We start from the raw sequence: 13,996 nt of genomic DNA, 5'->3' as shown, positions 1-13,996 counted from the left end.
CACAGTGTCATGCCTGGATCACAATGCCCTGCCTGGATCACAATGTCATGCCTGGATCACAGTGTCATGCCTGGATCACAATGTCCTGCCTGGATCACAGTGCCCTGCCTGGATCACAGTGTCCTGCCTGGATCACAGTGTCCTGCCTGGATCACAGTGCCCTGCCTGGATCACAATGCCCTGCCTGGGTCACAGTGCCCTGCCTGGGTCACAGTGCCCTGCCTGGATCACAATGCCCTGCCTGGATCACAGTGCCATGCCTGGATCACAATGCCCTGCCTGGATCACAGTGTCATGCCTGGATCACAATGCCCTGCCTGGATCACAATGCCCTGCCTGGATCACAATGCCCTGCCTGGATCACAATGTCCTGCCTGGATCACAGTGCCCTGCCTGGATGATTGAGGATCCCAGTCAGAGAGATCAGCATTTAAATAACACAAGGATAATACTCTTTATGAGGTGTACGAAAACATTATACCTACACACTTGGCCTCCCCTTTCTTGTCTCTTGGTCAAATATTCTGGCAAAGAAACCTAAGGAAGGAAGGGTGAATTCTGGATCACAGTTCCAAGTTCCAGGTCATTTCTGGGAAGTCAGGGTAGCAGAAACAGGTCACATTGCACCCATGGTCAGGAAGCAGAAAGATGAGCTATCCTAAGTTACAGTGGGTCTTCCCACACCCAGTCAACCTAAGCAAGGTACTCGCTCATGGACTTGCTCAAAGGTCAACCTCATCTAGATAACTCCTCCCTGGTGTGCCGGGCAGCCCGTCTCCTAAGTAATTCAAGGTCTTCTCAAATTGGCAGTGTTAACAATAAATAAAAGTTGACAATAAACAAAAACAGGCAAACTAAGGGAAGGTTGGAGCCTGAGATCACAGAGATAAGCTTTATCAGTCAGAAACTGTAGGAATCCAGGGGTAAGTTTTATAAGAACCTATCTGGCACATGAGAAATTATCTCCACGGACTAGAATATTTAAAAACTTGTTTGCAAATCTAAGAGCCAATTTTAATTTTCTCTTTAATTTCAGGAGAAATAAAAACTTACAGATGGAATGTACCAAAGAGATCAGGCCCTGGGCCCTCTGACCCCAACTGTATCCCCTGGGTGTACTTTTCAACAGCAAACTTTGTGAAGGTAAGGTGGAGAGAGGAACCAGGGTGACTATTGGAACCACCCCTATTCGGTAGGCATGTGTGAAAAGGGTGTGACTTAGGACAGGGCTCTCAAACCATAGTCTACTGGCCAAATCCAGCTGCACACATCCATTATCACCATCCAAGGGGTAACAGTCAGCATGGCCCTCAAAGAAGCAAAAACAACACAAACTTAGTGTAGACAATGTTCTGTAGCTGTTAAGTTTGCTGACTACTGGTACAGGAATATAAAAATAAAATTAATTTCCGTATATAGAACCTTCAAGATAATTTGAATCACATGAGAATACACAAGTCTGAAAGGAAACAGAAACAAATAGAATTTGTTCATGATTTTGGGAGGTGGGAATCTTTTCCTTTCAATTACATTTATGAATATGTGCATAAACACAAATGCGTGCCACAACACACATGTGAAGGTCAAAGGTCAGCAAAGAAAGTCAGTTCTCTCCTTCCTCTGTGTGGGTCCAGCAATAAAACTTGCATTGTTAAGCCTGGTGGCAGCGCCTTTCCTGGCTAAGCCATCTCATCTCACTGGCCCTCTGTCCATGTAGAAGGACGTTCAGGGCTCAGGACCAGAAACACATTCCAAACTGTACTAAAACTATGGAATCTTTGATCATAAATAGTCTGAGAAATGAAAAGAAAAGACCCAGTGATTTGAATCATGTACCCGTTGTACACAAAACTAAGGCAGTGTTTAATCATACATCATAAACCAAAGTTCAAACCAGAACCATATCCTATGCAAAATGTAGTCATGTTTAAAGTGAAGGGTTATCTTCCCCTTAGTGGTATATTAGATATTATGAATTAGTGTCCTAGAGTTCATAAGCACACAGATCATTTGAGAAAGTATATTTGTATATGAGAAATGTGGAAAGATTGTTATGCATCTCAAGCATATTGAGTACTTGTAAGATTCAAATTACAACTGACAGTGGTGGGAGCCAGGCCAGAGAAGAGGGTGTGTTAGGATGGTGACAGGTGGGATGGGATGTCATATTAAGCCACCCATTGGACTTGGTTACTTTTTCAGGATACATACAGTGGTTTGATGGGGCCTCTGATCACATGCCGAGAGGGGGTGCTAAATGAGAAGGGAAGACGCAGCGATGTTGACTATGAGTTTGCGCTGTTGTTCCTGGTCTTCAATGAGAACGAGTCGTGGTATCTGGATGACAATATCAAGAAGTATCTCAATAAAGACCCACAGGACTTCAGGCACACAGATGACTTTGAAGAGAGCAACAAAATGCACGGTATGTGGGCATGCCACTAAGAGGAAGACTGTTGGCGAGACAGGCCCTGGGTGGGGCCCCGGCCCGTCCTCTGAGCTCTTGCCTCCCCCAGGGATGTCTGGAAGCCCTTTCTGGACCAGAGCAGCCCAGCCTTAGCCACTATGGCTCTGATCCGATTGTTTAGGGATAGCTATTGCAGAATGCTGAGACCTTTAAGCTGTGAAGAAGTAATTTATTTTAAAGATCAAACTGTCACTTACTGATAAGTTCTAATGTAAATTCGTCACAGCCTCAATATGGTCAAAATTAAGAGTTTGGTCTAATTCTCTGAAACACGAAATATCACTCAAGAATTTCATTTGAATGTGTGTATGTTACGGAATTGGGTTCCGTTTAAGGAAGCTTGCCTAGCTTGCCTTCTATAGCTTGACCAGGAGTGTGTGTTTGCACAGACTTGTGCACACTCTCTCCCCAAGAGCTACTTTTACAGATGGGCCTTGACCCAGGTCACTAGGCTGTCGATGTGAGTCTGCACGTAGTGGCCAGCTCCCCATTCAGACACTCTTCCTTGGTTTTCAGCAAACGGAACTTACACGGTTGTGCCTCGATGCCCAGAGTGTACAGTTAATAGGAAGTTGGAATGAACTCACCATTGTATAACCCAGCTTGCTTTGGTCACAATGAGGCCCATTCAGCCTGCATGATGCTCTTTCTAGAGCTTAGTTATACTTATTCTAGTTCTTAGAAAGTGAAACATTTAGAACACAACCGACAGATTCAGATAGGCTCAGCATGTGTATGTATATAAATATACATAATATATACATTAGTATATATTTGATCCATTCATCATATGCTTATATGCACATACATGTGCTAGATACTCTGTGTGTTTGTCTACTCATGTTCAGAAGGAATAAATCTGAAACTCTTCTCAGCAGCACACTGTCTACTTCCCAAAGAGGCATTCGGAGTAGATGAATGAGTAACCAACCGTTAGTTGAGCTGCAGCAGATATGAACCCCAGTGGCCTAGACCTTGAAGCATATTACCACGGGGTAAGCGGTGCTGTCCTCCACTGACTGAGGGTGTTCTGTCTTCATCTTCTTAGCCATCAATGGAAAGATTTTTGGAAATCTCCCTGGCCTCATAATGACCGAAGACTCAATGACGAACTGGTATTTGCTGGGCATCGGAAGCGAAGTGGACATACACACGATCCATTACCATGCAGAGAGCTTTCTGTTCAAAGTAAGGCCGTATTAAAGAATAGAACAGGGTGGTACACCTTCTCCTGGTGGGTATTTTCTAATGTCTGTGTCATTTCTTATCACCAGCCTCTCTGAGTTTCAGATGAGAGTTTTGTCATCAGCAGTCTGGTCAAAATTGTGACCACCCTGGAGGATGCTGTTAACAGCTTATGTGAACTCCCATGGAGTTTGGGGACTCCCCTGCTCTTCCTTACCTTCGAATTCTCTTCCCTCTTTCCTACTCCTTTCCTTTCCCTCCCCTTTCTTCTCTCCCCTCCCCTCCTTTCTTTCCTCTGCTTTCCCATACCTCTCTTTGTCTCATTGACTGGTTAACAGAGATGCCCTATCTGGTAAGGGAGATCTTTTGAGCTCCAGCTTGGACAGCTTAGACTTGATTCTTGCCACAGAGAGCTGGGATGCTCCAGGGGTGACCTTCTGTCATATTGGGCAGTGCCAACGGCAGAGCAGACTTGCCTTCTGAGCTGTTTAAAGAACACACATTATGTATGTTCAAAGATAAAGTCCAAACGGTCTGTTATCCGGGGTTCTAGTGCTCTTTACAAGGAAGTTGGCTATAGCCAACTCTGATACGTGAGGAAGCAGGACCAGTTCATGCTATCATACAGGGGTCAACAGCGGTGCACTTTCAGCATCTGTTTCAAAGCACGTCGACTTTGAATGAGATCAACAAATCTCATTGAGAGTAACAAATACTTTTCAGAATGTGGCTTTTCAACACACACTGAAAACGTTACATAATAAAATTGTAAAAATTATGAAAAGTTCATTACACTTTAAATGTAATTAAAATGAAGATTTAATTCACACTGCACAAGACCCCACTTACTGGAAGATCCTGGGTTGTTTAAAGCACGAGCAGAGGTCTAACCAGCCATCAAAGCAGAGGCTCTCCCCCACCCAGTGTCAGCTTCCCAAGCACTCCCTTAGGACAATCCAGCCGCCCAGGCCGAACATTTGGCGAGTACTATTTCTGTCTCCGCTGTGATCTGAATGTGTCCCCAGAGCCAGATGGTGGAGACTTGACCTCCAGTCCTAGCATGTGGCAGGTGGGGCTTGATGGGTAGTGGTCAGTCTCAGGAGAGAGTCCTCCAGAGTAGAGATGTCAATCATATTACCGAGGCTGCAAACTTGAACTCTTGCTCTGGGACAGTGCAGCAACAGAGCGCCTACTAGGTCAGGTCCCTTCGTCTTGGACTTCCAGCCTCCAAACTGCAAATAAAACGTCCTTGTTCCTGGACCTGCAAAATGGCTCATTAGGCAAAGGTGCTTGCCCTGCAAGGCTGACGACCTGAGCTTGACCCCCAGCACCCAGTGTAAGGAGAACCAATTCCCGAGAGCTGTTCTCTGACCTCTACATGAACACGGGCATCTACATGTGTGTGTATGCATGTGTGCACATGTGCAAGTGTGCGTGTGTGCACACACACTAAAATATTAAATTCTGAGAACAAATTAAGCATAATAAATTCCACAAGTTACGATGATCTCTAGAGTTTTAATATCATGTAGAAAGAAGCCATGCAGCTTGCAGTATCTCAAAGCCAGCAGAGGAGTTTGGTCACACAGCATCTCCTGTGTGACACAAGCTTGTTTTACTTGATGGCCGAGTTGTAGTTCATCTTATGGACACAATGCAGCTTATTAATTTTTCCAATAGGAGACATGAGAGGGGTTCCAAGGAGGGTCAAAGTCATTATAAACATATGCACACATCTTTGCATGAGTCTGTTTTTGTTTCCCTGACAAAATGTGCAGAATTTTGTAATGTAAGCCATGGCAAACGTATGTTCATAAGACTCTGCCCAGCTGTTGCTGAGACACTACACTCTCTCCTTCCCACGGAGATACACTGGAGCTCAGTGCTCCCGGTCTCCCCTGGTCAGCTCACTCTATTCTAGTCTTGAGTTTCCACCTGCCATCTCTACATACTCTTTGGAGAAGCTTGTAAGTTTTGTGTCTTTCTGTGCTTTATTTTAACTGATACACGAAAGTATAATTTATGAACATTTCTGGGCTATAGTGTGGTGTTCCCGTTTATATACACACGGAGTAATATGCAAATCAGAATGGAGCCAATCTTCTCTCCTCAAACATCACAGTCCTGTCATTTAGCGTTTTCCGTATGCAGTGCCTGGTCTTTGTAATCAGCTTCCACATCTGACGGTCCCCATGGTCAACTCTCTCCATTCCTGCCTCCCTTTCGCTTTCAGCTCTGAAAACAACCACTGTACACTCAGTGATTACTTCTGAGACCAGCTTTGTTACAGGCCACCAAAAAGCATTTTTTATTTAAATCGAAGTGAAGTCCGTTCATAAAGGGACTTTGCAAGCATTCCTTGCCCTCTAGTTTCTAGAAGAGTCCGTTTAGGATTGCTATTACCATTGGACTTCTTGGAAAGTGTTAATGTGGTTTGTGTTTATTTTTTACAATCAATACAATTCATGCTGCCCACTTCTTTTTCTTTTTCAAAAGTTTATTTTGTGGGCATGTGCACCTTTAATCCCAACACTTCAGATGTAGAGGCAGGACAATTTCTGTGACTTCAAGGCCGTTTTTGGTCCTACAAAGTGAGTTCTAGGGCAGCCAGGACTACATAAAGAGATACTGTCTCAAAAAGCAAATAAATAAAAGATCAATCAATCAATCAATAATATATCTGTATGAGCTTTTTCCTGTATGTATATTTGTACATATATGGGTGTACCTGGTGGGCCCAGAATCAGAAGAGGACACCAGATCTCCTGTGTTATGTTTACAAAAAGAAAGAAGGAATATGTTTTGTGGAGGTGTAGTCAGGTATGGGGAAAAGGGGTGCCTTGGCTGGCCCGTGCTGAGGCATCCCTTCCCAGCCACTGGACAGTTTAGTATAGAGTTGAGTTATTTAGGGCATGGAGAGGGGAGTTGAGAGGGTAGTAGAGATAGAGAAAGGCAGAGGGGGAGAGAGAGGAGGGGGTAGAGGCCAGCCATGAGCGTGTGGAGAGAGGGTGTGAGTGGAATGGGAGTGGAGAAAGAGGGAAGAAAGGAAGAGAGGACAGAGCAGAAAGAAGGCAAGAGCAAGAGAGAGCAGAGGGGGGAGAGAGAGCAGAGGGGGGAGAGAGAGCAGAGGGGGGAGAGAGAGCAGAGGGGGGAGAGAGAGCAGAGGGGGGAGAGAGAGCAGAGGGGGAGAGAGCAGAGGGGGGAGAGAGAGCAGAGGGGGGAGAGAGAGCAGAGGGGGGAGAGAGAGCAGAGGGGAGAGAGAGAGCAGAGGGGGGAGAGAGAGCAGAGGGGGGAGAGAGAGCAGAGGGGGGAGAGAGAGCAGAGGGGGGAGAGAGAGCAGAGGGGGGAGAGAGAACAGAGGGGGGAGAGAGAGCAGAGGGGGAGAGAGAGCGGAGGGGGTAAGCAGCCATGTTTATAGTGAGTCAGGCACAGCTGGTTGTTGCCAGGTAACTGTGGGGCAGAGCTTAGACAAATGGTAACACCCTGGAACTGGAGTTATGGCTGGTTGGAACTGTACCATGGATGTGCTGGAACTTGAGTCCAGGGCTTCTGTAAGAACAAGTGGCTTAACCACAGAGCCAACTCTCCAGTCCCTACCCATTGCTTTGTGAATGGTCTTTCATGGTTTTGTCCTTTCCAACTGTAATCTGTGAACACAGAACTATTTGTTTGTAAGATTTCAGTGGTGTTCATCTTCCTTCCCTTGTCTGTGGTTTCTGTCTTTCCCTCTGTCTCTCCCTCCCATTGGTCAATCTGTCAGAGATTTGTAGTACTGCTTTATTGCTTCATGACCCATCACTCTATAAATCAATGACCCCAAACAATGAGCACTTCTTTTCTCATTCTTTCTCAGTCAGAAGTCTTGAGGAGTGGGCTAGTTGGAGTTAGTGTCTCTCATGGGGCCCAATCAAGGCATCTGGTCCTGTAGTTGTTAAGGTTTGACCAGAACCACAGAATCCATCTTTTGGCTCACTTAGGTGTCTGTGACTGAAGGCTTAGTTTCCTCAATTGTGGTATGATGTGGGAGCCATCACCCTGACTGGCCAATCTGAAAGAGAAGAGAGGAAGAGAGGAATACATTGAGTATGTCCCTTATAGCTTTCTTATCCACAGGAACACTTCCTCTACCATATGCCTTATTCTACACACAGGCTAAGCTCATACAACCTAGAAGGGACCATGGAGGGCGTGAGCTCAGGCTAGGAGGCTGCTGAGGCCATTGGAGACACTGGTCACTACAAGTTTATCAAAGTTATCAGTTTAAAAAAACAGCTTTACTTTTCCTCTCAACCTTTTATCTCTTTTGACTTTCACAGATAGACAAGTTCTATCGAGAAGATGTGTATGATCTCTTTCCTGGGACATTTCAAACCATTGAGCTGTTTGCCGATCACCCGGGGACGTGGCTTCTTCACTGCCACGTGTCTGACCATATTCATGCTGGCATGGAGACCACCTACACGGTCCTCAGGAACATAGGTAATGTCTGTCTGTAATGCTAGCTCATGGCAGCAATCTTCCCATGGACCGAGAAATCAGGAGGCATGAGAAAAAGCACGGTAAAAACCCTAGCAAGCTCAGAGTCAAGTGAAAGAGAGAGACCAATATGTGGATATGTGATCACAACGGAGAAAGACAGAGGTAGCGGGTCCAGAGGCAGGTGTCTGGATCTGAGCTTAAGATGCCGTGATCTAAAGAGGGATCTCGGTGGATGAGCAGAGGCAGGAAACCTGATGGGTGGTTCTTGACACTGGCATGGGATAGCTCAGTAAGAATTCAAGATGGCGGAACTGGAGGAATAAAGTTCTTACTGGTAAAAGATGACTTTCATGTACCATGCATGGATGGATCTTCTTTTAGAAAGTTAACTCTGTCTTTTGTTTGTTTGCTTGTTTGTTTGTGCAGACAACAGGATTCCATATTCTACCAAGTCCCCTTCGGGAGCAGGATCCCATGCGGTCACAGTGCCCTCCCAGGGTAAGGACATCTATGAATCCTGTGGTTGTGTCGCAGTGTTTTTTACTCCTGGGGAAAGGCAGGTACCTGATACCTCACTTTTCTTTCTCATAGAACAACCTGGCAAGGAAGACCTCTATTTCTTTGGCAAGAGTCTGCGTCCCAGAGGAGCCAAGGCAGCCTTGGTCATCCTTTTCATCCTGGGACTCCTCCTTTTGGTGGCCACCGTGATTCTTGCCCTCAGACTCCGTTCTTCAAGGAGGCAGATGGCTTACAGGGAAGTCCAGTCCTGTGCACTTCCCACAGACGCTCTGTGATGGCTCTGGCCTTCCTCAGCAGGAAGAGCAGTTCCACAACTGGACACACAGTAGCTAACAGGGGAAACCGGACCAATGTATCGTTCATTAAGGAATTTGGACACTGAATCCCTACATCGGGCTTCTTCTGAGCCTCTGGAATGTGTCGTCCAAAGCAATGTGCTTTTATTTATTTATTTTTTAAATGGCTGTGAATGATCCTCAGGTATAACACACATGGAAAAGGAGAATGCACTGGATGGAGAGCTGCTGACCCTTAGTCTGTTTTGGGAACAACTCTCTCAGGGGTTACCCTCTGAAAGATGCTTTCACTGAGTTAAGTCAAACAATGCTGCCTCAGCTAGCCCAAGGTTTCCAGATAAGTAGCATCTAGAAAACATTGGAGTGCCTCGGACATGTCTGTCTGGAGTCACACTGGTGCTAAACACTGTCACATGAAATTGCACCCTCAACTGTTCCAGGGTGAACAAGCTTCTGGGGAGTTTGTGGGAATGTCCAAGTCAGAATGTGCTGATGGAAATGGATCTCCTGAATCTTCCGGAGGCTTCCCGTAGTTCCCCTGACCTTTGCCCCTTTAACGCAGAGATCCATGCACTGTTTGTTATACAAGCCAAAGCTATATGGTTATTTATTTCATTGCTGCTGATTTTAATTCAACCTGTAGAAATACTTGAATGTTTACAATTCACCTCATGCTACATTTTTACCATGTGTCTCCTTGGCAAAGTCTGTACTTTCAAAAATCAACTAGAACATTTTTAATTTCAGGATTCAGGAGGGCTAGAATCAGTCAAGAAGCAGGCTTGACTTCCTCCTCATAAGCCAGAGACTCCCTAAGTCTCACTTTTCATCCATTTACGGGCATTTCCACATCTCCATCTTCTATGAAAGCTATGATGTCATCGTTTGACTGTGGCAGGAGGCATACCTCATGCAACTGATCGATAGGAGGAGAGAGTCTCTTAAAATCCTGCATTCTATGCTTGTTAAAGACATGACCTGAAGAGGAGGGGACAGCTAGAAAAGAGTAGTTCTGGTGGTTTTTAAACCATTAAATCAGTGTTAGAAATTAGTGATACAGCCGCCAAGACTCATACACAAATACAGAATGTCGAGCAACAAAGCTGAGCCTATAAGGACACTATGCACCCTCTCTTTAGGCTCCCTAGACATTAGATGTAAGATTGATAAAAGCAACATTGTTTACTATAGACTGAGAATTCTACCTTAGCTCAGGGCAAGCTGCCCTGGGATGCTGTTGCCAGACACGTGCTGTTAGACCACTCACTGCCTTTGCAGTGGGCCACTTGAATGTCCAGGGGAACGAGTGGAACCTAATGAATACTCTGGTGAAGGGATCTTTCCTACTTTTTAAAAATTATTATTATTGGTGAAGGGAAATTGATAGAAGCCATAGTTAGATAAAATGACATAACCACTAATAGTTGCTTGTAGTTTGCTTGACAGCTTCGTCAAACAGGGTACCCAGATGATTCTGAACTTCAGCCTGCTAGCCACCCACAATGTGATTGCACAGTTTCTGTGGAGTTCATACTGAGCAGCTGTGCTCTTGCATAAGAGGTGTGGCAAGCATCTCTGACTTATCCTCAGTATGTCAAAAATTGGTTGTAAGAGATTTTCGCCCTTTTTCACTTAATTTTTTTTAATGAAAACAAACCACAATGTAGTTTTGTTTTGCTATTTTTCTTTTTAATAAAGTTTCACAGATGGCAATTTATATGTTTGTTTTTACTCAAAATTACCTATTATTATAGGGTGTGTGTGGATTGGTTAGAAAAGAACTCTCTTAGCTATTTATCCGCCACGACTAAGTCAGTTGTATTAAAGGGACAGAATTATATCTTGCCACACAATGTTATAATCTGAGATATATTATTCCGTGTGGTCCCTTCTGTATCAGCATCCCTCTTCTGGAATAGCCACTGTTGCCTTTGCTCACTGTGGAGGACATGTCCTTGCTCCTGGCAGGGCCAGGCTCTTCCCTTGATCTGCTTTCTCGAGGATGGCTCCATCCCTCTCTCATCAGTTTCTGCCTTCCACGTCATTCTAGGAGGTAAGTCACCAGCCATGTCCACCACTGGGGCATGTCCACCATTAGCAGTGGAGAGCAAGGAGCAGTCTTCCTCAACTCTAACCCAGCGTCTCCCTTTAGTGTAGAATGTAAAGCTCTGCCCACGCCTGTACTGTCTGAGTACTCTTTATGTTACATCAATGGCTAGAAATCATCCACAGTCAGCAAGCCTAGCCCCACCAGGTGTCATCATAAGGGTATTCACAATAGCTTTCCCAGAGGTGTCTCCACTTTATCTAAAATCTCAGCCCTGAGCTCTAGACAGCCCTCTAAGTCCTCAGGCTCTGCAGCGTGACTCCCCAGACAGCTTTCCCTCATCCATATATATATATACATATACATATACATATACATATACATATACACATACACATACACATACACACACACACACACACACACACACACACACACACACACACACACACATATATATCTTCCTTTAATCAAGGCTTGTAACATGGAAGAGATTTGTCAGGTAAAATGGAAAGTTTCCAATACATCAAAACATAAACCCATAAGTCATCATAAATACAATACCCAATAGAAAAACCACAACAGCAAATTCACACCATCCCGGTAACAACCATGAACTGACTTCACATGCTTCTGACAGATGGCAAAATGGCCTGTTGGATGTCACCCCACTAGGACTTTAAGGTCACACTCATCTGACAGGGCTGTGGAACTGGTGGATCAACTCTAGAAGCAAAGCAGGTGCCAGCACATTCAAACAGTGCCTTTACATATCAAAGCGAGAAGTAAGAAAGCAACATGGTCACACTATCAGAAAGATGGTAGGGAGTAAGGACAGCTGTGTAAAGCTCGAGGCCGAGAGGTGGTTTGCTGGTTTCATTTCTTTGGCTTCTTGGGCAGTGGCCACTGGAACAGTAAGATGTGAGGTTCTGGCTCCTGGATCACATAGTGGACCCATCCCTGACTCTGCTGAACACTGAGATTTCTCCATTCAGATTCAGACATCAAATGGGTTTTGGGGACCAGCTTGGCTATGTTCTTGGGCAACATGACATGCCGGTACTCGAACTCCTCGTCCTCGTATTTGACCAAATTGTAGATTTGTTTGTGAAACATGACTGCTCTGCCCAAGGATGCTCAGCCCTGCACTGCTGGCTTCTAGACAACTCCCAGCAGCATGCCTCCCTCGCTCATTCTTATTTCTTCTCATTCTTTGGCTAGCTTGTCTCCTGACCTCTAGATGCTGGCGACCTCCAGTACTTGACCCTGGGCCCATTTTGGTCCCTTATCTCTTAAAGAACTTCAATCCATTCTTCTTATTATTGTGTGCCTGTGATTGAGTGAGCTTGTGGGTGTGCCATGCAATGGAAAATAGAGGACGGCTCTCAGCAACCGGTCCTCTCCTTCACTATGGCTTCCAGAAGCTGCACTCAGGTTTTCAGGCTTGCGACCAATCATCCTTCTCACAGACCCTCCATTATTTACACAGTAAGCAAGCCTCCGGAAGATTCCACACCCTCATCTGAATGAGATCTTAGGAAATGTATTTGAAGGTGTGTGATAAGCTAAGGATCTTGTTGATGATGGACAGTTTATCTCAGATTATCTTTAAATTCGTCCTTATAAAAGAAAAGCAATTGTTGGGTATGTGGCTCAGTGGAAGATCTGCTACCTAGAGTGTACAAGGCCCCAAGTTCAATTCCCAGCCCTACAATAATGATAAATAAATAATGATAATATATAAAATAATAAAGCAGGGTATGGTGACTCATATCTTTAATCTGAGCACTTGAGAGTCAGAGACAGGAGGATCTTTGTGAGTTTGAGGTCAGCTTGGACTATATAGTGAGTTCCAGAACAGCCAGAGCTACACATAAAGACTGTGTCTCAAAATAAAATGAATTTAAATATAAGTATAAGGTAGGTGTGTGTGTGTGTGTGTGTGTGTGTGTGTGTGTGTGTGTGTGACTACAGAAGACTGATAGGCATTTTCATGCCCTTGGTGACACAGATGTGGGCCAGACTAGGTGAATCACTGCGTAGCTAGGTATGGATTGGGGCAGGGAAGACTTGTCCCAGTGCTCCCTATAATTATCAGGCAATGTCATCAAAAATCAAAGGACATGAGAACTGTGTCCCCATGCATGCACAAGTGTTTCTGCAGTGATTACTATTGGAACTAATGCACAGTCCTATTGCAAGAAGGCACCCAAAGAATCTGAACAGAAGAGCACATGAGAACACTGAGTCATTTGCTCACATTTTCTGAAAATATGAAAATAAACTAAAATTAAATTGAAATCTGTGGTTGGGGAGATGGCTCAGTTGGCAAAGTGATTGCCACACAAATGAGGCCTGTGTGCATATCCCCATCAGCAATGAAAGGAAGCAGGGGTGTGGCCGTAATGGCACAGTGCTGGGGAGGCAGAGGCAAGAGGAACCTTCCACTCACTGGCAGCTTGTCTTGCTGACCAAAACTGAGCTCCAAAATAAAGTAAAATGAAATAATCTGGGGAATGATAGAGGAAGGTCCCTCAAACAGACCTCTGCTTTCCACACAGAGACAAACGTTACATCAAAACCTAAGGTTGACTTTGAAAAATAAAATAAAACACAACATTGCCCATGCTTTCATTGGACTCGTTAGAGTCCTGAGATTATTAGTACTAAGAGTATATAATACTGCGTACAATGCAGGACTTGTTAAAAAAATAGCACCCCCATATTTGGATGGTTGGCCTCCCAGAATTCAGTGTGTGGTCATAGATGACTTTGAACCCTGGCCCTCTTGTCTTTATCTCTCAAATGCTGGGACTGCAAGTATGCGTCACTATATTCCTGTAGTATCCCACTGAACTCTAAGGATAATCTGAGGGGAACCTATCTGACCATCCTTATTCAGGTGATAGACCGAGGCTTAAGAATCTTTAGTGACTTCTGGATTCCATCTGCACCCCAGAGATAATCCTGTGCCACAGCTCTCTATACCCAAATCCCGTCTAG

General features: G+C 44.8%; 2 protein-coding genes across 2 annotated transcripts in view; one reads left to right on the top strand and one right to left on the bottom strand.

The window, feature by feature from the left end:
* Nucleotides 1-8,925, top strand: part of HEPHL1 (hephaestin like 1) — a gene marked incomplete at both ends in the record, with an annotated part of 57,325 nt that extends 48,400 nt beyond the window's left edge. The window contains 6 exons of the mRNA XM_080930531.1: nucleotides 1,037-1,143; nucleotides 2,203-2,425; nucleotides 3,516-3,655; nucleotides 7,969-8,131; nucleotides 8,558-8,629; nucleotides 8,723-8,925. Coding sequence (XP_080786657.1) covers nucleotides 1,037-1,143; nucleotides 2,203-2,425; nucleotides 3,516-3,655; nucleotides 7,969-8,131; nucleotides 8,558-8,629; nucleotides 8,723-8,925 — 908 coding nt within the window. The remainder of the gene's footprint in view (nucleotides 1-1,036; nucleotides 1,144-2,202; nucleotides 2,426-3,515; nucleotides 3,656-7,968; nucleotides 8,132-8,557; nucleotides 8,630-8,722) is intronic.
* Nucleotides 8,926-11,869: 2,944 nt separating this feature from the next.
* On the bottom strand, nucleotides 11,870-12,109 carry LOC308430601 (cyclin-dependent kinases regulatory subunit 1-like; the record flags this gene model as incomplete). The annotated part of the gene is made up of 1 exon (XM_080929803.1): nucleotides 11,870-12,109. The coding sequence occupies one exon, from the start codon at nucleotides 12,107-12,109 to the stop codon at nucleotides 11,870-11,872; it is 240 nt and encodes a 79-aa protein (XP_080785929.1).
* Nucleotides 12,110-13,996: the final 1,887 nt, after the last annotated feature.

This window comes from Micromys minutus (genome assembly GCF_963924665.1).
Source record: "Micromys minutus genome assembly, chromosome: 16".
NCBI lineage: Eukaryota > Metazoa > Chordata > Mammalia > Rodentia > Muridae > Micromys > Micromys minutus.
This window is presented reverse-complemented; position numbering and strand designations above follow the sequence as displayed.